This window comes from Somniosus microcephalus, chromosome 24 (genome assembly GCF_052327205.1).
Source record: "Somniosus microcephalus isolate GS21.2 chromosome 24, FLI_Smic_1.0, whole genome shotgun sequence".
Taxonomy (NCBI): Eukaryota; Metazoa; Chordata; class Chondrichthyes; order Squaliformes; family Somniosidae; genus Somniosus; species Somniosus microcephalus.
In genome coordinates this window covers 58,456,939-58,483,257 of record NC_141010.1, presented here as the reverse complement: position 1 = coordinate 58,483,257, position 26,319 = coordinate 58,456,939, and the positions used below count along the sequence as shown (strand labels likewise).

At 58.4% G+C, this 26,319-nt stretch overlaps 1 protein-coding gene across 1 annotated transcript in view; it reads left to right on the top strand.

Annotated features, from left to right (window-relative positions):
• The window catches only part of kcnh6a (potassium voltage-gated channel, subfamily H (eag-related), member 6a), a 400,900-nt gene that overhangs the window by 351,630 nt on the left and 22,951 nt on the right, over positions 1 to 26,319 (top strand). The window contains 5 exon segments of the mRNA XM_085966026.1: positions 6,112 to 6,511; positions 12,883 to 13,254; positions 23,026 to 23,165; positions 23,167 to 23,275; positions 25,172 to 25,365. Of these exon segments, the coding sequence (XP_085822152.1) occupies positions 6,112 to 6,511; positions 12,883 to 13,254; positions 23,026 to 23,165; positions 23,167 to 23,275; positions 25,172 to 25,365 (1,215 nt within the window).

The window sequence follows — 26,319 nt, the reverse complement described above, 5'->3', positions numbered from 1 at the left end:
TCATGCTCACTTTAAGCACTTCTTCTGCTTAATGTAAAAAGAAGAAAAACAAAGTGACACTTCCAACAGACTAACCAGACCATGACTTACCCAAGAGTCACCTCAACAGTCACACTACCACATCCAACCCCTGGCTTGCTCACACAGACATTGCACCCCAACCAACTCTCCAGCCCTGTTTAAGCTGCTACTCTTTTCTCTCCCAAAGTTCATGATAAGATTCTTTTCCCCCAGTTCATTCCGGCACTCTCCTTTCTCCATTACCTCAAAGTGCTGCTCCCAGCTTTTCTCCAATCCCGCTTGCATCACTGTATTCCACTCTCCCCTCACTGTATCACTCTCCACTCACTGTATCCACTCCGATCTGTATTCCACTCTCCCCATCACTGTATTCCACTCTCCCCTCACAGTATTCCACTCTCCCCTCACTGTATTCCACTCTCCCCCTCACTGTATTCCACTCTCCCCTCACTGTATTCCACTCTCCCACTCACTGTATTCCACTCTCCCGATCACTGTATTCCACTCTCCCCTCACTGTATTCCACTCCCCCCTCACTGTATTCCTCTCCCCCCCTCACTGTATTCCACTCCCCCCTCACTGTATTCCACTCTCCCCCCTCACTGTATTCCACTCCCCCCTCACTGTATTCCACTCCCCTCCTCACTGTATTCCACTCTCCCCCTCACTGTATTCCACTCTCCCCCTCACTGTATTCCACTCCCCCCCTCACTGTATTCCACTCTCCCCCTCACTGTATTCCACTCTCCCCCTCACTGTATTCCGCTCCTCCCCTCACTGTATTCCACTCCCCCCTCACTGTATTCCACTCCCCCCTCACTGTATTCCACTCCCCCTCACTGTATTCCACTCCCCCCTCACTGTATTCCACTCCCCCTCACTGTATTCCACTTCCCCCTCACTGTATTCCACTCCCCCTCACTGTATTCCACTCCCCCTCACAGTATTCCACTCCCCCCCTCACTGTATTCCACTCCCCCCCCTCACTGTATTCCGCTCCCCCCCACTGTATTCCACTCCCCCCTCACTGTATTCCACTCTCCCCCCTCACTGTATTCCACTCCCCCCCTCACTGTATTCCACTCCCCCCTCACTGTATTCCACTCCCCCTCACTGTATTCCACTCCCCCCCTCACTGTATTCCACTCTCCCCCTCACTGTATTCCACTCTCCCCCTCACTGTATTCCGCTCCCCCCTCACTGTATTCCACCCTCACTGTATTCCACTCCCCCTCACTGTATTCCACTCCCCCCTCACTGTATTCCACTCTCCCCCTCACTGTATTCCACTCCCCCCTCACTGTATTCCACTCCCCCCTCACTGTATTCCACTTCCCCCCTCACTGTATTCCACTCCCCCCCTCACTGTATTCCACTCTCCCCCTCACTGTATTCCACTCTCCCCCTCACTGTATTCCACTCTCCCCCTCACTGTATTCCACTCTCCCCCTCACTGTATTCCAGTCTCCCCCTCACTGTATTCCAGTCTCCCCCTCACTGTATTCCACTCCCCCCTCACTGTATTCCACTCTCCCCCTCACTGTATTCCACTCTCCCCCTCACTGTATTCCAGTCTCCCCCTCACTGTATTCCAGTCTCCCCCTCACTGTATTCCACTCCCCCCTCACTGTATTCCACTCTCCCCCTCACTGTATTCCACTCCCCCCTCACTGTATTCCACTCTCCCCCTCACTGTATTCCACTCTCCCCCTCACTGTATTCCACTCCCCCCTCACTGTATTCCACTCTCCCCCTCACTGTATTCCACTCTCCCCCTCACTGTATTCCACTCCCCCCCTCACTGTATTCCACTCCCCCCTCACTGTATTCCACTCTCCCACTCACTGTATTCCACTTCCCCCCTCACTGTATTCCACTCTCCCCCTCACTGTATTCCACTCCCCCCCTCACTGTATTCCACTCTCCCCCTCACTGTATTCCACTCCCCCTCACTGTATTCCACTCCCCCCTCACTGTATTCCACTCTCCCCCTCACTGTATTCCACTCTCCCCCTCACTGTATTCCACTCCCCCCTCACTGTATTCCACTCCCCCCTCACTGTATTCCACTTCCCCCCTCACTGTATTCCACTCCCCCCTCACTGTATTCCACTTCCCCCCTCACTGTATTCCACTCTCCCCCTCACTGTATTCCACTCCCCCCTCACTGTATTCCACTCTCCCCCTCACTGTATTCCACTCTCCCCCTCACTGTATTCCACTCCTCCTCACTGTATTCCACTCTCCCCCTCACTGTATTCCACTCTCCCCCTCACTGTATTCCACTCCCCCTCACTGTATTCCACTCTCCCCCTCACTGTATTCCACTCCCCCTCACTGTATTCCACTCCCCCTCACTGTATTCCACTCTCCCCCTCACTGTATTCCACTCTCCCCTCACTGTATTCCACTCTCCCCCTCACTGTATTCCACTCCCCCCTCACTGTATTCCACTCTCCCCCTCACTGTATTCCACTCCCCCCTCACTGTATTCCACTCTCCCCCTCACTGTATTCCACTCTCCCCCTCACTGTATTCCACTCTCCCCCTCACTGTATTCCACTCCCCCTCACTGTATTCCACTCCCCCCTCACTGTATTCCACTCTCCCCCTCACTGTATTCCACTCCCCCTCACTGTATTCCACTCTCCCCCTCACTGTATTCCACTCCCCCCTCACTGTATTCCACTCCCCCCCTCACTGTATTCCACTCCCCCCTCACTGTATTCCACTCTCCCCCTCACTGTATTCCTCTCCCCCTCACTGTATTCCACTCTCCCCCTCACTGTATTCCACTCTCCACCTCACTGTATTCCACTCTCCCCCTCACTGTATTCCACTCTCCCCCTCACTGTATTCCACTCTCCCCCTCACTGTATTCCACTCTCCCCCTCACTGTATTCCACTCTCCCCCTCACTGTATTCCACTCTCCCCCTCACTGTATTCCACTCCCCCCTCACTGTATTCCACTCCCCCCCTCACTCTATTCCACTCTCCCCCTCACTGTATTCCACTCTCCCCCTCACTGTATTCCACTCTCCCCCTCACTGTATTCCACTCTCCCCTCACTGTATTCCACTCTCCCCCTCACTGTATTCCACTCTCCCCCTCACTGTATTCCACTCTCCCCCTCACTGTATTCCACTCCCCCTCACTGTATTCCACTCTCCCCCTCACTGTATTCCACTCTCCCCCTCACTGTATTCCACTCTCCCCCTCACTGTATTCCACTCTCCCCCTCACTGTATTCCGCTCTCCCCCTCACTGTATTCCACTCCCCCCCTCACTGTATTCCACTCCCCCCCTCACTGTATTCCACTCCCCCCCTCACTGTATTCCACTCTCCCCCTCACTGTATTCCACTCTCCCCCTCACTGTATTCCACTCTCCCCCTCACTGTATTCCACACTCCCCCTCACTGTATTCCACTCCCCCCTCACTGTGTTCCACTCCCCCCCCTCATTTTTACCCGTTCCCTCCCTCTTTTGTCACCTGATTAGATTCCAGCCTGTAAGTCACTTCCAGTATGTTTTTTTTCATTAATTCTCGGGATGTGGGCGTTCCTGGCAAAGACGTCATGTATTGCCCATCCATAGACGCCGTGACAAGGTGGTGTTGGGACTTCTTGAACTGTCTGGTGCTGTTGGAAAGTTCTTGTCATTCTTTGTAGAGGCTTAATACAACTTGCTAGGCCACTTCAGGGGAAGTTAAGAGTCACATATAACAACAACAACTTGCATTTATATAGCACCTCTAACGTAGTAAAACATGCCAAGGCGCGTCACAGGAGTGAAATCAGGCAAACTGTGACCCCGAGCCACATAGAGATATTAGGACAGGTGACCAAAGGTTGGTCAAAGAGGTCGGTTTTAAGGAGCATCTTAAAGGAGGAAAGAGAGGCGGAGAGGTTTCGGGAGGGAATTCCAGAGCTTGGGGCCCAGGCAGCTGAAGGCACGGCCACCAATGGTGGAGCGATTAAAATCAGGGATGCTCAAGAGGCCAGAATTGGAGTAACACAGAGATCTCAGAGGGTTGGAGGAGGCTAGCGGAGGCTACAGACATAGGATGGGGCAAGGCCATGGAGGGATTTGAACATGAAGAAGAGAATTTCAAAATCGAGACGTTGTTAGACCAGGAGCCAGTGTAGCTCAGCGAGCACAGGGTGAACGGGACTTGGTGCGAGCTAGGACACAGGCAACAGAGCGTTGGATGAGCACAAGTTTATGTAGGGGGGAATGTGGGAGGCCGGCCAGGAGTGCGTTGGAATAGTCGAATCTAGAGATAACAAAGGCATGGATGAGGGTTTCAGCAGTGGATGAGCTGAGGCAGGAGCGGAGACAGGCGATGTTACGGAGGTGGAAGTAGGCGGTCTTGGTGATGGAGAGGATCAATGTTCCCTCTAAGTTGCGCAGCAGCACAACACTCTGCCAGTCCCACGCAGCCTGGGGCCGGATTTTCCAATGTTAAATTTCGCGCATAAACTGTGAATGGGCCGCGCAGCCCAAAAAATACATAATTAGGGGGAACACTGGAGAGGATATGGGCCAGACCGGGTTAGGTTTCCTTCCCTAAAGGACATTCGTGAGCCAGTTGGGTTTTTATGATAAGCTATCAGGTCACTTTTACTGATAGCAGATTTTTAATTCCAGATTTGTTAAACTGAATTCAAATTCCCAAACTGCCATGGTGGGATTTGTACTCACGTTCTGCTGGATTATTAGTTCCGTAACAGAACCATCACGTTACCGCGCCCACCATCCGTTATTCTATATAACCCCCCAAACCCCTCGATCAGATTCCAGCCTGTAACTCACTCCCGGGTATCCGTTATTTTATATATAAACCCCCCGAACCCCTCGATTAGATTCCAGCCTGTAACTCACTCCCGGGTATCCGTTATTTTATATATAAACCCCCCGAGCCCCTCGATTAGATTCCAGCCTGTAACTCACTCCCGGGTATCCGTTATTTTATATATAAACCCCCCGAGCCCCTCGATTAGATTCCAGCCTGTAACTCACTCCCGGGTATCCGTTATTTTATATATAATCCCCCTGAACCCCTCGATTAGATTCCAGCCTGTAACTCACTCCCAGTTATCTGTTATTCTATATATAAACCCCCCGAACCCCTCGATTAGATTCCAGCCTGTAACTCACTCCCGGGTATCTGTTATTCTATATATAAACCCCCCGAACCCCTCGATTAGATTCCAGCCTGTAACTCACTCCCGGGTATCTGTTATTCTATATATAAACCCCCCGAACCCCTCGATTAGATTCCAGCCTGTAACTCACTCCCGGGTATCTGTTATTCTATATATAAACCCCCCGAACCCCTCGATTAGATTCCAGCCTGTAACTCACTCCCGGGTATCTGTTATTCTATATATAAACCCCCCGAGCCCCTCGATTAGATTCCAGCCTGTAACTCACTCCCGGGTGTCTGTTATTCTATATATAAACCCCCCAAACCCCTCGATTAGATTCCAGCCTGTAACTCACTCCCGGGTATCCATTATTCGATATATAAACCCCCTGAACCCCTCGATTAGATTCCAGCCTGTAACTTGCTCCCGGGTATCTGTTATTCTATATATAAACCCCCCGAACCCGTCGATTAGATTCCAGCCTGTAACTCACTCCCGGGTATCCGTTATTCTATATATAAACCCCCCGAACCCTCGATTAGATTCCAGCCTGTAACTCACTCCCGGGTATCCGTTATTCTAAATATAAACCCCCCGAACCCCTCGATTAGATTCCAGCCTGTAACTCACTCCCGGGTATCTGTTATTCTATATATAAACCCCCCGAACCCCTCGATTAGATTCCAGCCTGTAACTCACTCCCGGGTATCCGTTATTCTAAATATAAACCCCCTGAACAACTTTGTTTACATCGCTGAATCTGTTACCCTTTCTGTAACTGGTACATGCATTTTATGCTGATTCTCTCTCTCTATCTCCATCTATCTATGTCTCTTTATTTGTTATTCTGTGAGTAACAGGTATGAGCTGTTTATACTGTCTTGTCTCTCTCTTCCGCTATGACACAGTTACTGACGGAATGCACCACGTTTTGTTACAGACCACAACGCTGATCGGGCTCCTGAAGACGGCTCGTCTCCTGCGGCTGGTCCGGGTTGCCCGCAAACTGGACCGTTACTCGGAGTACGGTGCCGCAGTGCTCTTCCTGCTCATGTGCACCTTTGCCCTCATTGCCCACTGGCTGGCATGTATCTGGTACGCTATCGGCAATGTGGAGAGACCCTACATGGTTCACAAGATAGGCTGGCTGGACAACCTGGGGGACCAAATCGGGAAGCGATATAACGACAGTGACGAGTCATCCGGACCCTCCATTAAGGACAAGTATGTGACGGCTCTGTACTTCACCTTCAGCAGCCTGACCAGTGTCGGATTTGGGAATGTTTCTCCCAACACTAATTCCGAGAAGATCTTCTCCATCTGTGTCATGTTGATTGGCTGTAAGTGTATCGGCTTTTCACTTGATGCCTGAGGTGAAGGATGTCACCAACTACACTGTCCCATCAAACACTCCCTGGGCAGGTACAGCACGGGTTAGATACAGAGTAAAGCTCCCTCTACACTGTCCCAGCAAACACTCCCAGGGCAGGTACAGCACAGGTTAGATTCAGAGTAAAGCTCCCTCTACACTGTCCCATCAAACACTCCCAGGCCGGGTACAGCACGGATTAGAAACACAGTAAAGCTCCCTCTACATTGTCCCATCAAACACTCCCAGGGCAGGTACAGCACAGGGTTAGATACAGAGTAAAGCTCCCTCTACACTGTCCCATCAAACACTCCCAGGGCGGGTACAGCACGGATTAGAAACACAGTAAAGCTCCCTCTACACTGTCCCATCTAACACTCCCAGGGCAGGTACAGCACAGGCTAGATACAGAGTAAATCTCCCTCTACACTGTCCCATCAAACACTCCCGGGGCAGGTACAGCACGGGTTAGATACAGAGTAAAGCTCCCTCTACACTGTCCCATCAAACACTCCCTGGACATGAACTCTTGTTATACATAAGGTCTTAGAACACAGCAGAGAATTAGCAATGATGTGGTCCCGGGTTTTACCTGGACTGTTTCATTTTTGAGTATGATGTGTGTAAGTTACTAAAATGGACTGTAAGGACTGGATTCTGCTCCATGATCCTGCCCTGAATCTGATGGGGTAGCAGTGGATGATAATGAAAAATTCAGGATGTGAGGCTTACCAACACTGACAGCCTGACCTCAATTCCCTGCACTGCCCCCGCCAACCCCATCCCTGGCCACTCCCTCTCCACACACTGCCTTCAAATGGCCGCGGGCCATGGGCCCGGGTTCCACGCTGGATTTCCCTCCCTCCCTCCCACTTGCCCCAGTGATCACTGAGGCTGACAAGGCTGTAGATCCTTCTCCCCCTTTAAAGCCACTCCCACCTCTTGTCAGCATTGCCCTCAGGGAGGCCCACTATACATTGGAAATAATGCCCGACCCTGAAAAATGGGTCAAGGTCTGGGCAGTCGGGAGTTGGCAAGTCCCATCCCGCTCTCCTTAAATGAAAACCCAGCCCCTAGTTTATGACATGTTGAATTTTCAGCAACAAGAAGCCTGACAATTTGAGCCCTGATCCCACCGCCCCGCCCTACCTCACTGCCCCCTGCCCCGCCCTACCTCACTGCCCCCTGCCCCACCCCTAACTCACTGCCCCCTGCCCACCCTACCTCACTGCCCCCTGCCCCACCCTACCTCACTGCCCCCTGCCCCACCCTACCCCACTGCCCCCTGCCCCCCCACCTCACTGGCCCCTGCCCACCCTATCCTCACTGCCCCCTGCCCCACCCCGGCCTCACTGCCCCCTGCCCGCCCTACCTCACTGCCCCCTGCCCGCCCTACCTCACTGCCCCCTGCCCACCCTACCTCACTGCCCCCTGCCCACCCTACCTCACTGCCCCCTGCCCACCCTACCTCACTGCCCCCTGCCCCACCCTACCTCACTGCCCCCTGCCCCACCCTACCCCACTGCCCCCTGCCCCCCCACCTCACTGGCCCCTGCCCACCCTATCCTCACTGCCCCCTGCCCCACCCCGGCCTCACTGCCCCCTGCCCGCCCTACCTCACTGCCCCCTGCCCGCCCTACCTCACTGCCCCCTGCCCACCCTACCTCACTGCCCCCTGCCCACCCTACCTCACTGCCCCCTGCCCCACCCGATCCCACTGCCCCCTGCCCACCCGACCTCACTGCCCCCTGCCCACCCTATCCCACTGCCCCCTGCCCACCCCTATCTCACTGCCCCCTGCCCCACCCTACCTCACTGCCCCCTGCCCGCCCTACCTCACTGCCCCCTGCCCGCCCTACCTCACTGCCCCCTGCCCACCCTACCTCACTGCCCCCTGCCCACCCTACCTCACTGCCCCCTGCCCCACCCGATCCCACTGCCCCCTGCCCACCCTACCTCACTGCCCCCTGCCCACCCCTATCTCACTGCCCCCTGCCCCACCCTATCCCACTGCCCCCTGCCACCCCTAACTCACTGCCCCCTGCCCCACCCTACGTCACTGCCCCCTGCCCCACCCTACGTCACTGCCCCCTGCCCACCCTACCTCACTGCCCCCTGCCCCACCCCTAACTCACTGCCCCCTGCCCACCCTACCTCACTGCCCCCTGCCCACCCTACCTCACTGCCCCCTGCCCACCCTACCTCACTGCCCCCTGCCCACCCTACCTCACTGCCCCCTGCCCACCCTACCTCACTGCCCCCTGCCCACCCTACCTCACTGCCCCCTGCCCACCCTACCTCACTGCCCCCTGCCCACCCTACCTCACTGCCCCCTGCCCCACCCGATCCCACTGCCCCCTGCCCACCCGACCTCACTGCCCCCTGCCCACCCCTATCTCACTGCCCCCTGCCCCACCCTATCCCACTGCCCCCTGCCACCCCTAACTCACTGCCCCCTGCCCCACCCTACGTCACTGCCCCCTGCCCCACCCTACGTCACTGCCCCCTGCCCACCCTACCTCACTGCCCCCTGCCCACCCTACCTCACTGCCCCCTGCCCCACCCCTAACTCACTGCCCCCTGCCCACCCTACCTCACTGCCCCCTGCCCACCCTACCTCACTGCCCCCTGCCCACCCTATCCCACTGCCCCCTGCCCACCCCTATCTCACTGCCCCCTGCCCCACCCTACCTCACTGCCCCCTGCCCACCCCTATCTCACTGCCCCCTGCCCCACCCTATCCCACTGCCCCCTGCCCACCCCTATCTCACTGCCCCCTGCCCCACCCTACCTCACTGCCCCCTGCCCACCCCTAACTCACTGCCCCCTGCCCCACCCTACCTCACTGCCCCCTGCCACCCCTAACTCACTGCCCCCCGCCCCACCCTACGTCATTGCCCCCTGCCCACCCTAACTCACTGCCCCCTGCCCACCCTACCTCACTGCCCCCTGCCCCACCCCTAACTCACTGCCCCCTGCCCCCCCACCTCACTGCCCCCTGCCACCCCTACCTCACTGCCCCCTGCCCCACCCTACCCCACTGCCCCCTGCCCCCCCACCTCACTGGCCCCTGCCCCACCCCGGCCGCACTGCCCCCTGCCTGCCCTACCTCACTGCCCCCTGCCCGCCCTACCTCACTGCCCCCTGCCCACCCCATCTCACTGCCCCCTGCCCCACCCTATCCCACTGCCCCCCCTAACTCACTGCCCCCTGCCCCACCCTACCTCACTGCCCCCTGCCACCTCTAACTCACTGCCACCCGCCCCACCCTACCTCACGGCCCCCTGCCCACCCTAACTCACTGCCCCCTGCCCCGCCCTACCTCATGGCCCCCTGCCCACCCTAACTCACTGCCCCCTGCCCACCCTACCTCACTGCCCCCTGCCCACCCTACCTCACTGCCCCCTGCCCACCCTACCTCACTGCCCCCTGCCCCACCCTACCTCACTGCCCCCTGCCACCTCTAACTCACTGCCACCCGCCCCACCCTACCTCACTGCCCCCTGCCCACCCTAACTCACTGCCCCCTGCCCCGCCCTACCTCACGGCCCCCTGCCCACCCTAACTCACTGCCCCCTGCCCACCCTACCTCACTGCCCCCTGCCCACCCTACCTCACTGCCCCCTGCCCCGCCCTACCTCACTGCCCCCTGCCCCACCCTACCTCACTGCCCCCTGCCCCACCCCTAACTCACTGCCCCCTGCCCCCCCACCTCACTGCCCCCTGCCACCCCTACCTCACTGCCCCCTGCCCCACCCTACCTCACTGCCCCCTGCCCCACCCCTACCTCACTGCCCCCTGCCCACCCTACCTCACTGCCCCCTGCCCCACCCTACCCCACTGCCCCCTGCCCCCCCACCTCACTGCCCCCTGCCCACCCTACCTCACTGCCCCCTGCCCCACCCTACCTCACTGCCCCCTGCCCCACCCCTACCTCACTGCCCCCTGCCCCACCCTACCTCACTGCCCCCTGCCACCCCTAACTCACTGCCCCCCGCCCCACCCTACCTCACTGCCCCCTGCCCACCCTAACTCACTGCCCCCTGCCCACCCTACCTCACTGCCCCCGCCCACCCTACCTCACTGCCTCCTGCCCCACCCCTAACTCACTGCCCCCTGCCCACCCTACCTCACTGCCCCCTGCCCCACCCTACCTCACTGCCCCCTGCCCCACCCTACCTCACTGCCCCCTGCCCCCCCACCTCACTGCCCCACCCCTAACTCACTGCCCCCTGCCCACCCTACCTCACTGCCCCCTGCCCCACCCTACCTCACTGCCCCCTGCCCCACCCTACCCCACTGCCCCCTGCCCCCCCACCTCACTGCCCCCTGCCCACCCTACCTCACTGCCCCCGCCCACCCTACCTCACTGCCCCCTGCCCCGCCCTACCTCACTGCTCCCTGCCCCACCCCTAACTCACTGCCCCCTGCCCACCCTACCTCACTGCCCCTGCCCACCCCTATCTCACTGCCCCCTGCCCACCCTATCCTCACTGCCCCCTGCCCACCCTACCTCACTGCCCCCTGCCCCACCCCGGCCTCACTGCCCCCTGCCCACCCTACCTCACTGCCCCCTGCCCGCCCTACCTCACTGCCCCCTGCCCACCCTACCTCACTGCCCCCTGCCCACCCTACCTCACTGCCCCCTGCCCCACCCGATCCCACTGCCCCCTGCCCACCCTACCTCACGTCCCCCTGCCCACCCTACCTCACTGCCCCCTGCCCACCCTACCTCACTGCCCCCTGCCCCGCCCTACCTCACTGCCCCCTGCCCCACCCCTAACTCACTGCCCCCTGCCCACCCTACCTCACTGCCCCCTGCCCCACCCTATCCCCCTGCCCACCCTACCTCACGTCCCCCTGCCCACCCCGCCTCACTGCCCCCTGCCCACCCTATCCCACTGCCCCCTGCCCACCCCTATCTCACTGCCCCCTGCCCCACCCTACCTCACTGCCCCCTGCCCACCCCATCTCACTGCCCCCTGCCCCACCCTATCCCACTGCCCCCTGCCACCCCTAACTCACTGCCCCCCGCCCCACCCTACGTCACTGCCCCCTGCCCAACCTAACTCACTGCCCCCTGCCCACCCTACCTCACTGCCCCCTGCCCACCCTACCTCACTGCCCCCTGCCCACCCTACCTCACTGCCCCCTGCCCCGCCCTACCTCACTGCCCCCTGCCCCGCCCTACCTCACTGCCCCCTGCCCCACCCCTAACTCACTGCCCCCTGCCCACCCTACCTCACTGCCCCCTGCCCCACCCTACCTCACTGCCCCCTGCCCCGCCCTACCTCACTGCCCCCTGCCCCACCCTACCTCACTGCCCCCTGCCCCGCCCTACCTCACTGCCTCCTGCCCCACCCCTACCTCACTGCCCCCTGCCCCCCCACCTCACTGCCCCCTGCCCCACCCTACCCCACTGCCCCCTGCCCACCCCTACCTCACTGCCCCCTGCCCACCCTATCCCACTGCCCCCTGCCCACCCCTACCTCACTGCCCCCTGCCCCACCCCTAACTCACTGCCCCCTGCCCACCCTACCCCACTGCCCCCTGCCCCACCCTACCTCACTGCCCCCGCCCCACCCCTACCTCTGCCCCCTGCCCACTCTATCCCACTGCCCCCTGCCACCCTACCTCACTGCCCCCTGCCCCGCCCTACCTCACTGCCCCTGCCCACCCTATCCCACTGCCCCCTGCCACCCCTACCTCACTGCCCCCTGCCACCCCTACCTCACTGCCCCCTGCCCACCCCTAACTCACTGCCCCCTGCCACCCCACCTCACTGCCCCCTGCCACCCCTACCTCACTGCCCCCTGCCCACCCTACCTCACTGCCCCCCCACCCTACCTCACTGCCCCCCTATCCCACCCCTTGCCCCATACCATCCTGCTGTACCATCATGCTCCCATTTTCCCCTACACCTACCGCACTCCCTGCCCCATCCCATCCTTCCCCACCCCCTGCCACATCTCATCCATCCCCTCCTCGGGCCCCATCCCCTAGCTTGTCCATCCCCTGTCCCACCTCCTCTTTCCCCACCCCGCCCCCATCCCATCCCATCCTTCCCTACCCCTACCCTGCCATCATCCACCTGCCTCACTCCATCCTGTCCCAACCCTAATGTAACCTGTGCAGCACCCCTACCCCATTGTCCTACCTCACCCCACTCTCTCATTCTATCCTACCCCATCTTGTCCATCCCCTGCTCCAGTCCAGGTTTAGCAGCCATTCTCTGATGACGACCTCACTATTTGTAGACAGTGGGTCCTCGGTCGGTAAAAGACAGTTGATTCAGTGAGTCCCTTGGTTATATTTTTGTTCGACCTTTAACCTACCCCCTAGCTCTAATGTACGCCAGTATCTTCGGAAACGTCTCCGCCATCATCCAGCGACTGTACTCTGGCACCGCCCGCTACCACACACAGATGCTCCGAGTGAAAGAATTCATCCGCTTCCATCAGATTCCCAACCCGCTGCGGCAGAGGCTGGAGGAATATTTCCAACACGCCTGGTCCTACACCAATGGGATTGACATGAATGCTGTGAGTACTGAAGCACCTGCAGAGCAGAATCCCAGAGCCACGTACAGGGCGCAAGGGCACGGAACAGAGACTTGGTGCCCAACTGAGGTCACAGGTCCAGGGGAAAACTTCTCCCAAGTCCAGCATTACTCAGCAGCACTTCCATTGCCCTCACACTCTCCGCGCACCAAATGTCCATTCAGCTCCCTTTTCACAATCGACCACTGCTGCCTCGCGCAGTGGAGTGTTTCAGCCCCAAATAGGCTGACAGGAAATGGACAGGCAGAACAGGCTCGAGGGGCTGAATGGCTTGCTCCTGTTTCAATCTTCCTATGACAACAGAAAATGCTGGAAAAACTCAGCAGGCCAGGCAACAACCGTGGAGAGATATGGGCTAGATTTTCGTGGAGCCGTCAGGCGGGGTTTCAGGCGTGTGGGGTGGGGGGGAAAATCCCGAATTTGGGGGTCCCGACACCATCTCACCCAAAACCCCGCCCCACGTAAGTTTCAGGGGCGGCGGGTACCCGCCCTGCACTGGGACCCACCGACCCGAGGCGGGAAGGGATTAGTGCCAATTAACAGCTAGTTAACAGGCAGTTTTTAGCCTAATCCCTATTTTGAGGGGTGTCGTGTGGGATTCCCGACGGCTCCTAACCACGCCAGGTTAGAGCAGGCGGGCCGTCGGGTTGAAGGACTTGGAGGGGTCGCGATGTCGGTGTTCAGGTGAGTGATGGGTGCATGAGTGCAAAGGTAAGTGTGTTTGGTGTGTCTAAAGTGTGTAAAGAACTTTTACTTACCTGTACTTACCTTCACAGCCTTTCTTCCTGTAGCCGTCGGGAGCCCATCACTCAGCCGGTACTTAAAGCTGAATGGCTGCGATCTGTGAAAAGTGACAGCCTTCAGCTTTGAGTGCCGGTGAGAGTTCTAACTGAGTCTGTGCAGAATGGCTCATGGTAGAACTCAGACTGTCAGTGTTTGACAGCTTCAAACAGCTGTGAAACACTGATATTTCATCTGTCAAGAACTCTTGACAGATCTGTCAAGAAACCCTTCGTCCCGACGAAGGGTTTCGACCCGAAACGTTGACTCTATTTCTCTCTCCACGGATGTTGCCTGGCCTGCTGAGTTTTTCCAGCATTTTCTGTTGTTATTTCGGATTTCCAGCATCCGCAGTATTTTGCTATCGTTCCTATGACAACTCCTTGCCTGGAAGGAGGCAGGAGAACAGCTGGACTCCAGCAGGGGTAAATCCTGGGCGATGCCATAGGTTGGAGCACCAGCTGAGGGTGGGGGGCAGGGGGGGCGTCGGATGTTGTTCACTTCTCCATCCCAGGAGTACTGTGTGAGCAAGAGACCAGAGTCAGCAGGCATTGCAACCCAGCGAGAGGAAGAGCCCTGACATAACTCCTACTGGCTGCTCACAACAACACCGAGCCTGGGGCCTGGGAGCCCGCACTCACCCCCTGGGCCCAGAGACCGCACTCACCCCCTGGGCCCGGAGACAGTACTCACCCCCTGGGCCCAGAGACAGCACTCACCCCCTGGGCCCAGAGACAGCACTCAGCCCCTGGGCCCGGAGACAGCACTCACCCCCTGGGCCCAGAGACCGCACTCACCCCCTGGGCCCGGAGACAGCACTCAGCCCCTGGGCCCGGAGACAGCACTCACCCCCTGGGCCCAGAGACAGCACTCACCCCCTGGGCCCAGAGACAGCACTCAGCCCCTGGGCCCGGAGACAGCACTCACCCCCTGGGCCCAGAGACAGCACTCACCCCCTGGGCCCGGAGCCCGCACTCACCCCCTGGGCCCGGAGACAGCACTCACCCCCTGGGCCCGGAGACAGCACTCACCCCCTGGGCCCAGAGACAGCACTCACCCCCTGGGCCCCGAGACAGCACTCACCCCCTGGGCCCAGAGACAGCACTCACCCCCTGGGCCCAGAGACAGCACTCACCCCCTGGGCCCAGAGACAGCACTCAGCCCCTGGGCCCGGAGACAGCACTCACCCTCTGGGCCCAGAGACAGCACTCACCCCCTGGGCCCAGAGACAGCACTCACCCCCTGGGCAGGGAGCCCGCACTCACCCCCTGGGCCCAGAGACCGCACTCACCCCCTGGACCCGGAGACAGCACTCACCCCCTGGGCCTGGAGACTGCACTCACCCTCTGGGCCCAGAGACAGCACTCACCCCCTGGGCCCGGAGACAGCACTCACCCCCTGGGCCCGGAGACAGCACTCACCCCCTGGGCCCGGAGACAGCACTCACCCCCTGGGCCCGGAGACAGCACTCACCCCCTGGGCCCGGAGACAGCACTCACCCCCTGGGCCCAGAGACAGCACTCACCCCCTGGGCCCAGAGACAGCACTCAGCCCCTGGGCCCAGAGACAGCACTCACCCCCTGGGCCCGGAGACAGCACTCAGCCCCTGGGCCCAGAGACAGCACTCACCCCCTGGGCAGGGAGACAGCACTCACCCCCTGGGCAGGGAGACAGCACTCACCCCCTGGGCAGGGAGACAGCACTCACCCCCTGGGCCCGGAGACAGCACTCACCCCCTGGGCCCGGAGACAGCACTCACCCCCTGGGCCCGGAGACAGCACTCACCCCCTGGGCCCGGAGACAGCACTCACCCCCTGGGCCCGGAGACAGCACTCACCCCCTGGGCCCGGAGACAGCACTCAGCCCCTGGGCCCGGAGACAGCACTCAGCCCCTGGGCCCAGAGACAGCACTCACCCCCTGGGCCCGGAGACAGCACTCAGCCCCTGGGCCCAGAGACAGCACTCAGCCCCTGGGCCCAGAGACAGCACTCACCCCCTGGGCAGGGAGACAGCACTCACCCCCTGGGCAGGGAGACAGCACTCACCCCCTGGGCCTGCGGGGCAAGTTAGACACAACAGCCAAGGCTCCATGCTAGGAGCGCCAATCCATGTAATCATGCCTCGTGTGTAAGTGATATGTGAACAAGACGTATTGCCAAGCGTTACATAGAGCCTCTCCAGTATTCTGCCACTCTCTCCTGAGGGCACTGTACAGTTTCAGCAGCTCCAGCACCATTCTTCCTGTGTGCACCTGGACTGTGTCAGCAGGCTATTCGGGCATGGTGGGCTTCACAACTGAACCCAATCCCGTCTTCTCCCACTGTCCACGCACACACACACTATCCAGCATGGAGTCACAGGGAGACTCCTCCCCCTTCCTGACCAAAAGGCACTGAGGTTAATAGTAGCACCCCACAGCTAACTCAGCACAAACTGATTCTTGGGATGGGGGCTTGTCCTATGAGGAGAGATTGAGTAGACTAGGCCTATATTCTCTGGAGTTTAGAAGAATGAGAGGTGATCTCATTGAAACATACAAAATTCTTACAGGGCTTGACAGAGTAGATGTTTCCCCTGGCTGGGGAGTCCAGAACCAGGGGTCACAGTCTCAGAATAAGGGGTCGGCCATTTAGGACTGAGATGAGGAGAAATTTCTTCACTCAGAGGGTGGTGAATCTTTGGAATTCTCTGCCCGAGAGCTGTGGAGGCTCAGTCGTTGAGTATATTCAAGACAGATCAATAGATTTTTGGATATTAAGGAGATCAAGGGATATGGGGATAGTGCAGGAAAGTGGAGATGAGGTAGAAGATCAGCCATGATCTTATTGAGGGGCCGAATGGCCGACTCCTGCTCCTATTTCTTCTGTTCTTATGACCAGGGGTCGGGGTGGAACCGGGCACTGGGCACCGGGCACCTTCTGTTCAGCATAGCACAGTCACCGAGCAAGCCCTCGGGATCGGCCGTGCGTGTCTTTATAATCAGGGGAGGAACGGAAGCAGATGCCTGTTTAAAGTGAGTCTTGCAGATTTGGGGTTTATTCTGTGCGCAAGCTCGGTATTTTCCTGAGAGAGGCAGGCGAGTTGACATTTCCCTTTGGCCACAGGGCAGAGGGTGGTGTGCCTCTGGAACAAGGGAACTCCCCAAAACCCGAAATGAATGCATCCCCTCGAAGTGACGCTGGTGCAGGAGGCACTGAGGCTGCCTGTGCGTAGGAGATGCAACACCTGCCCTTATACCTCCCCCCTTCCCACTGTCCAGGGCCCCAAACACCCCTTCCAGGTGAAACAGCGATTTACTTGTACTTCTTGCAATCTAGTATACTGTATTCGCTGCTCACGATGTGGTCTCCTCTACATTGGGGAGACCAAACGCAGATTGGGTGACCGCTTTGCGGAACACCTCCGTTCAGTCTGTAAGGGTGACCCCGAGCTTCCGGTCGCCTGTCACTTTAATTCACCGCCCCACTCCCACTCGGTCCTCACCGTCCTTGGGCTCTTGCATTGTTCCACGGAAGCTCAGCGTAAACTCGAGGAACAGCACCTCATCTTCCGATTAGGCACTTTACGGCCTTCCGGACTCAACATAGAGTTCAACAATTTCAGATCATAACCTCGGCCCCTATTATTATATTTTTATATATTTTTTATCCATACCTTTCGGTTTGTGCCTTTTCCTTTTTTCTCTCTCCCACATGGCAGCTGTCTCTCACTCTGCCAGCGCATTTCACACTTCATCTAGAGCCATCCTTTGTCTCTTTACCTGTCCTATTACCATCTCGTCTCGCCTTGAATATCTCTTAATGTCTCTTCACCTCTCAGACCTTCCCTTTTGTTCTTCAATCCCCTCCCCCATTTCCCAGCCCCCTAACTGGCCTTTTAATCGGTTTCATTTCCTGCTTTTTTCTCAGTTCTGACGAAGGGTTTCGATCTGAAACGTTAACTCTGTTTCCCTCTCCACGGATGTTGCCTGGCCTGCTGAGTTTTTCCAGCGTTTTCTGTTGTTACGCCGAGACTCACTGTTGTGCGCAGATTCCATTCCACACGGGGGCAGCGGGCATGAACTGACCTCGAACTCAATCTGTCTCAGGGCAGTGTTGAGTAAATGGCTGGTGATTGGAACTGACAGCTGGAGCAGCTCGCTGACACTCAGGAAGATTCTTAATTAACTTTTTGGCTTCAAGCTGAATGTGCTACTAATTGTAAAAGGCTAGAGTGAATAAAAACCCTCTCACTGAAGCTGTGGATACTCAGTCTCCAGTCAAATCAAAGCGAGCAGGTTCTTTAAAGGGACAGCGGGCCCCTCCCCACATGGATCGATGGGTACATGCACCACCCATGCGTACCGAGCCACACTGACTGGGAGGTCCGGGGTGGGGGAAAGGGTGTGAGGGGTAATGTGAGATTTCCTCTCTACAAATCAATCTTTTCGAGTGGGTTTACTGATAGCACATGGGTTCCATCCTAAGTCATGGCCCAGCTTGTCAATCTCAACCCAAGGGCGCTGGTAGGGTCGCCACAATCAGCCTCAACCCACTGGACAAGGATAGGGAAATCAGCCAAGGGTCCTGCTACTGGACAGGTTGGGTGATTGGGCAGAAGCATGGCAGATGCAGTATAATGTGGATAAATGCGAAGTTATCCACTTTGGTGGCAAAAACAGGAAGGCAGATTATTATCTGAACGGCAATAGATTGGGAGAAGGGGAAGTGCAACGAGACCTGGGTGTCCTTGTGCACCAGTCGCTGAAGGTCAGCATGCAGGTGCAGCAGGCGGTTAAGAAGGCAAATGGTATGTTGGCCTTCATAGCGAGAGGGTTTGAGTACAGGAACAAGGATGTCTTGCTGCAGTTGTACAGGGCCTTGGTGAGACCACACCTTGAGTATTGTGTGCAGTTTTGGTCACCTTATCTGAGGAAGGATATTCTTGCCATGGAAGGAGTGCAGCGAAGATTCACCAGACTGATACCTGGGATGGCAGGAATGACGTATGAGGAGAGATTGGGTCGATTGGGCTTATACTCGCTGGAGTTTAGAAGAATGAGAGGGGAGCTCATTGAAACTTATAAAATTCTAACAGGACTGGACAGACTGGATGCAGGAAGGATGTTCCCGATGGCCGGGGGGTCCAGAACCAGGGGTCACAGTCTAAGGATAAGGGGTAAGCCATTTAGGACTGAGATGAGGAGCAATTTCTTCACCCAGAGAGTGGTGAACCTATGGAATTCTCTACCACAGAAGGTAGTGGAGGCCAATTCATTAAATATATTCAAGAAGGAGTTGGATATATTTCTTAAGGCTAAAGGGATCAAGGGATATGGGGAGAAGGCAGGGACAGGGTACCGAATTTGGATGATCAGCCATGATCTCATTGAATGGCGGAGCAGGCTCGAGGGGCCGAATGGCCAACTCCTGCTCCTATCTTCTGTGTCTATGTTTCTATGATCACCTTCCCATGTGTGTGTGGACATCGGGTGAGGGCAACATCAGGTTTGACCATGATGCATCCCATGGTTCAATAGCCTGCACTAACCGTCTTGGGTCTCACACGATGATTGGCTGCCTGGGCAGGGTCCTGGATGTCTGCAGGCACTGCTGGAACTGTACCTCAGAGGCAGTGCCTTCGGGAGAGAGGGAGAGGTTCGTAGGTTACTGCAAGGAGTTCAGGGAGTGTGCAGAGGGGCAGTCAGCGAAGCAGGGATAGGGAGCGGAGGGGTAGGGAGTGAATGGGGGAGGGGTAACGAGTGAGTGGAGGGAGGGGGTAACGACCGGCGGGAGGGGTTAGTGAGCGGGGGAGGGGTTAGTGAGAGGGGAAGGGGTTCGTGAGCAGGGGAGCGGTTAGTGAGTGGGGGGAGGGGTTAGTGAGGGGGGCGGGGTTAGTGAGCAGGGGAGGGGTTAGTGAGTGTGGGGAGGGGTTAGTGAGGGGGGCGGGGTTAGTGAGAGGGGATGGGGTTAGTGAGCAGGGGAGGGGTTAGTGAGCAGGGGAGGGGTTAGTGAGTGGGGGAGGGGTTAGTGAAGGGGGAGGGGTTAGTGAGTGGGGGAGGGGTTAGTGAGTGTGGGGAGGGGTTAGTGAGTGGGGGAGGGGTTAGTGAGCAGGGGGAGGGGTTAGTGAGGGGGAGGGGTTAGTGAGCGGGGGAGGGGTTAGTGAGTGGGGGAGGGGTTAGTGAGCAGGGGAGGGGTTAGTGAGTGGGGGGAGGGGTTAGTGAGTGGGGGGGGTTAGTGAGTGGGGGGAGGAATTAGTGAGTGGGGGGAGGGGTTAGTGAGAGGGGCGGGGTTAGTGAGGGGGGAGGGGTTAGTGAGAGGGGGATGGGGTTAGTGAGTGGGGGAGGGGTTAGTGAGAGGGGTTAGTGAGAGGGGGAGGGGATAGTGAGAGGGGGGAGGAGTTAGTGAGCGCGGGGAGGGGTTAGTGAGTGGGGGGAGGGGTTAGTGAGAGGGGATGGGTTAGTGAGAGGAGGATGGGGTTAGTGAGGGGGGCAGGGGTTAGTGAGAGGGGGAGGAGTTAGTGAGAGGGGGAGGGGTTAGTGAGAGGGGGAGGGGTTAGTGAGAGGGGGCGGGGTTAGTGAGTGGGGGAGGGGTTAGTGAGCGGGGGGGGTGAGTGAGGGGGGAGGCGTTAGTGAGTGGGGGGAGGGGTTAGTGAGTGGGGGAGGGGTTAGTGAGCGGGGGGAGGGGTTAGTGAGGGGGGAGAGGTTAGTGAGTGGGGGAGGGGTTAGTGAGTGGGGATGGGGTTAGTGAGTGGGGGGAGGGGTTAGTGAGAGAGGGAGGGGTTAGTGAGTGGGGGGAGAGGTTAGTGAGTGGGGGGAGGGGTTAGTGAGTGGGGGGAGGGGTTAGTGAGAGGGGGAGTTGTTAGTGAGGGGGGAGGGGTTAGTGAGTGGGGGGAGGGGTTAGTGACTGGGGGGAGGGGTTAGTGAGGGGGGAGGGGTTAGTGAGTGGGGGGAGGAATTAGTGAGTGGGGGGAGGGATTAGTGAGAGGGGGGAGGGGTTAGTGAGAGGGGGAGGGGTTAGTGAGCACGGGGAGGGGTTAGTGAGTGGGGGAGGGGTTAGTGAGAGGGGGATGGGGTTAGTGAGTGGGGGGAGGGGTTAGTGAGAGGAGGAGGGGTTAGTGAGAGGGGGAGGGGTTAGTGAGAGGGGGCGGGGTTAGTGAGAGGGGGAGGGGTTAGTGAGAGGGGGCGGGGTTAGTGAGAGGGGGAGGGGTTAATGAGTGGGGGCGGGGTTAGTGAGAGGGGGAGGGGTTAGTGAGAGGGGCGGGGTTAGTGAGGGGGGAGGGGTTAGTGAGGGGGGAGGGGTTAGTGAGAGGGGGCGGGGTTAGTGAGAGGGGGGAGGGGTCAATGAGTGGGGGGAGGGGTTAGTGAGCAGGGGAGGGGTTAGTGAGCGGGGGAGGGGGGAGAGGTTAGTGAGGGGGGAGGGGTTAGTGAGGGAGAGGGATTAGTGAGTGCGGGAGGGGTTAGTGAGTGTGGGGAGGGGTTAGTGAGTGGTGGAGGGGTTAGTGAGCGGAGGGAGGGGTTAGTGAGTGGGGGAGGGGTTAGTGAGTGGGGGGAGGGGTTAGTGAGCGGGGGAGGGGTTAGTGAGTGGGGGGAGGGGTTAGTGAGAGGGGATGGGGTTAGTGAGAGGGGGAGGGGTTAGTGGGAGGGGGAGGGGTTAGTGAGCAGGGGGAGGGGTTAGTGAGAGGGGATGGGGTTAGTGAGAGGGGGAGGGGTTGGTGAGAGGGGGCGGGGTTAGTGAGTGGGGGGAGTTGTTAGTGAGAGGGGGAGGGGTTAGTGAGAGGGGGAGGGGTTACTGAACGGGGGGAGGGGTTAGTGAGAGGGGGGAGGGGTTAGTGAGTGGGGGAGGGGCTAGTGAGTGGGGGAGGGGTTAGTGAGTGGGGGGAGGGGTTAGAGTGGGGGGAGGGGTTAGCGAGGGGGGGAGGGGTTAGTGAGAGGGGGGAGGGGTTAGTGAGAGGTGGAGGGGTTAGTGAGAGGTGGGAGGTGTTAGTGAACGGGGGAGGTGTTAGTGAGGGGGGAGGGGTTAGTGAGAGGGGGAGGGGTTAGTGAGAGGGGGAGTGGCTAGTGAGCGGGGGGAGTGGTTAGTGAGTGGGGGAGCGGTTAGTGAACGGGGGAGGGGTTAGTGAGAGGGGAGGGGTTAGTGAGAGGGGGGGCTAGTGAGAGGGGGAGGGGCTAGTGAGCGGGGGGAGGGGTTAGTAAGTGGGGGGAGGGGTTAGTGAGTGGGGGAGGGGTTAGTGAGCGGGGGGAGGGGTTAGTGAGAGGGGGAGGGGTTAGTGAGAGGGGGAGGGGTTAGTGAACAGGGGGAGGGGTTAGTGAGTGGGGGGAGGGGTTAGTGAGAGGGGGCGGGGTTAGTGAGCAGGGGAGGGGTTAGTGAGTGGGGGAGGGGTTAGTGAGAGGGGGCGGGGTTAGTGAGAGGGGGGCGGTAGTGAGCAGGGGAGGGGTTAGTGAGTGGGGGGGGTTAGTGAGCGGGGGAGGGTTAGTGAGAGGGGGCGGGGGTTAGAGAGCGGGGGAGGGGTTAGTGAGAGGGGGCGGGGTTAGTGAGCAGGGGGCGGGGTTATTGAGCAGGGGGAGGGGTTAGTGAGCGGGGAGGGGTTAGTGAGCGGGGGGAGGGTTAGTGAGCGGGGGAGGGGTTAGTGAGCAGGGGGAGGGGTTAGTGAGTGGGGGGAGGGGGGTAGCGAGGGGGGAGGGGCTAGTGAGCAGCGGGGAGGGGTTAGTGAGCGGGGGAGGGGTTAGTGAGAGGGGGCAGGGTTAGTCAGCAGGGGGAGGGGTTATTGAGGGGGTTGGTGGGGTAGCGAGGGGGGAGGGGTCACAGCTCAGTGATGCCTCAGGGCCCACTGAGACCAGAAAGGGGAGAGAGATTAAGGGGAGGGGGCTAAGGGGAATCAGGGAGTCAGACCCTCTCAGAAGGGAGACAAGAAATTCAGTCATGAGCAGAGAAGGTTCTGAAGCTTTGCCCCGGGTGGCCCTGGAGATGGAGCACGAGGTGTTCGCCGGCACCGCTCAAGGCCTTCCGCGACCGGTGGGTGCCGCGGGACTGGAGTGCATCATCACCCCGGACAATCAAATTTTAATTTAAGTTGTTAAGTTTCCTTTAATGTTTTATTAGTTACAGTTTATTTGAACCAAATGAATACACCGGAAGTAACCAATGACCTGTTTCTCTTTGCTCAGGTGCTGAAAGGCTCCCAGAATGCCTGCAGGCTGACATTTGCCTTCACCTGAACAGGAGCCTCCTCCAGAACTGCAAGCCTTCAAGGAGCGAGCCCGGGGTGCCTGCGGGCTCTGCGATGAAGTTCAAGACCACGCACGCTCCCGCCCGGCGATACGCTGGTCCACTATGGGGACGTGCTGACCGCGCTCTACTTCATATCCCGCGGCTCCATCGAGATCCTGCGCGACGATGTGGTGGTGGCCATCTTGGGTGTGTGATCCGCGCTGCTGTCGGTCCTGTCCCGTTCGGATCGGGGGTCCGGTTCTGCCCCGAGGAGCGCGCTCGTACGTCATCGCCGGGACACGCAGGGGGCACGCTGGTCACGCGATGGCCGGCACCGTGAATTGTCCGATGTGACAGCAAAGGGCGCTCGAAATCTGCGCACAAGCTCAACACGGAGGTTCACGAGGGCCGTGGAATATATTTAAATTAGGGGCCCTCCCCATGATGAGACTGAACAGCACGGGTATTAAAGAGGGGTCCCAGTAAAAAAATTAATGGGGCTGAGTTTTCCCCAGACTAATCTGCCGCTGTCCCGCCACAGTCTGGGCAAAGTCGCGGCGACAAAATGTCCGAGGAAATTCAGCCCCACCTTCGCTTTTCTTTCCACCCGGCTCCAGCCCCCCTTCTAAAAATCCCATTGCTGCTCTACTGACCCTTAGGGCCTTTAACTCGTGTTCCTATAGTAACAGACTCGAGGGCTGAATGGCCTCCTTCTGTTCCTATAGTAACAGACTCGAGGGGCTGGAATGGCCTCCTCCTGTTCCTATAGTAACAGGCTCAAGGGCTGAATGGCCTCCTCCTGTTCCAATAGTAACAGGCTCAAGGGGCTGAATGGCCTCATCCTGTTCCAAGTCAACAGACTCGAGGGGCTTGAATGGCCTCCTCCTGTTCCTATAGTAACAGACTCGAAGGGCTGAATGGCTTCATCCTGTTCCTATGTCAACAGACTCGAGGGGCTGAATGGCCTCCTCCTGTTCCTATAGTAACAGGCTCGAAGGGCTGAATGGCCTCATCCTGTTCCTATGTCAACAGACTTGAGGGGCTGAATGGCCTCCTCCTGTTCCTCTGTCAACAGACTTGAGGGGGCTGAATGGTCCCCTCCTGTTCCAATAGTAACAGGTCGAAGGGCTGAATGACCTCATCCTGTTCCTATGTCAACAGACTCAAGGGGCTGGAATGGGCCTCATACTGTTCCTATGTCAGCAGACTCGAGGGTGCTGAATGGCCTCATCCTGTTCCAAGCCAACAGACTTGAGGGGCTGAATGGCCTCCTCCTGTTCCTATAGTAACAGACTCGAAGGGCTGAATGGCTTCAGCCTTGTTCCTATGTCAACAAACTCGAGGGGCTGAATGGCCTCCTCCTGTTCCTATAGTAACAGGCTCGAGGGGCTGAATGGCCTCATCCTGTCTCTATATCAGCAGACTCGAGGGCTGAATGGCCTCCTCCTGTTCCTATAGTAACAGGCTCGAGGGCTGAATGGCCTCATCCTGTTCCAAGTCAACAGCATCGAGGGGTTGAATGGCCTCCTCCTGTTCCTATGTCAACAGGCTCGAAGGGCTGAATGGCCTCATCCTCTTCCTGTCAACAGACTCGAGGGCTGAATGGCCTCCTCCTGTTCCAATAGTAACAGGCTCGAGGGGCTGAATGGCCTCATCCTGTTCCTATGTCAACAGGCTCGAGGGGCTGTGTGGCCTCATCCTGTTTCTATGTCAACAGACTCGAGGGGCTGAATGGCCTCATACTGTTCATGTCAACAGGCTCAAGGGGCTGAATGGCCTCATACTGTTCCTATGTCAACAGGCTCGAGGGGCTGAATGGCCTCATCCTCTTCCTATGTCAACAGACTCGAGGGGCTGAATGGCCTCATCCTGTTTCTATGTCAACAGACTCGAGGGGCTGAATGGCCTCCTCCTGTTCCTATGTCAACAGGCACGATGGGCTGAATGGCCTCCTCCTGTTCCTGAGCTCAAGTCTCTGGAGTGGGACATTAACTTCTGCTCTCCTGGCTTTGAGCGAGAGTGCTGCCCACTGAGCCATGGCTAACTCTATGCACGGTGGCTCAGTGCAAATAGTTGATGCTTTCGGTGTTTTATTCAATCCAGGGAAGAATGACACATTCGGAGAGCCGATCAGCCTTTACGCCAGGCCAGGGAAATCTAACGCTGATGTCAGAGCGCTAACGTACTGTGATTTACACCGGATCGTACGGGACGACCTGCTGGAGGTCCTGGACATGTACCCCGATTTCTCCAATAACTTCTGGACTAATCTGGAGATCACCTTCAATCTCAGAGATGTGAGTTTTAGTCCTTTTCATTCTTTGCTTTAATCAAAAGATAACCCACTTTCCCCATCGATATCGGTGCTGCATTAACATGGTAGACAGCAGAGTATACTCAGTCCGTGTGCCAGTGTACACCGGGTGTGTCCGTGTGCCAGTGTACACCGGGTGTGCCCGTGTTCCGGTGTACACCGGGTGTGACCGTGTGCCAGTGTACACCGGGTGTGTCCGTGTGCCAGTGTACACCAGGTGTGACCAGGTGTGTCCGTGTGCCAGTGTACACCGGGTGTGACCGTGTGCCAGTGTACACCGGGTGTGTCCGTGTGCCAGTGTACACCGGGTGTGACCGTGTGCCAGTGTACACCGGGTGTGTCCGTGTGCCAGTGTACACCGGGTGTGTCCGTGTGCCAGTGTACACCGGGTGTGTCCGTGTGCCAGTGTACACCGGGTGTGTCCGTGTGCCAGTGTACACCGGGTGTGCCCGTGTGCCCAGTGTACACCGGGTGTGCCCGTGTGCCAGTGTACACCGGGTGTGCCCGTGTGCCAGTGTACACCGGGTGTGCCCGTGTGCCAGTGTACACCGGGTGTGTCCGTGTGCCAGTGTACACCGGGTGTGTCCGTGTGCCAGTGTACACCGGGTGTGACCGTGTGCCAGTGTACACCGGGTGTGCCCGTGTGCCAGTGTACACCGGGTGTGCCCGTGTGCCAGTGTACACCGGGGTGTGCCCGTGTGCCAGTGTACACCGGGTGTGCCCGTGTGCCAGTGTACACCGGGTGTGCCCGTGTGCCAGTGTACACCGGGTGTGCCCGTGTGCCAGTGTACACCGGGTGTGCCCGTGTGCCAGTGTACACCGGGTGTGCCAGTGTACACCGGGTGCAGTAGTGTTACAGACGCCAGGATTCCAAATGGAATTCCCATGCCGCCTCCATCCCTAAAACTGCCTTCAAGACGCTGAACTGTTACATTCG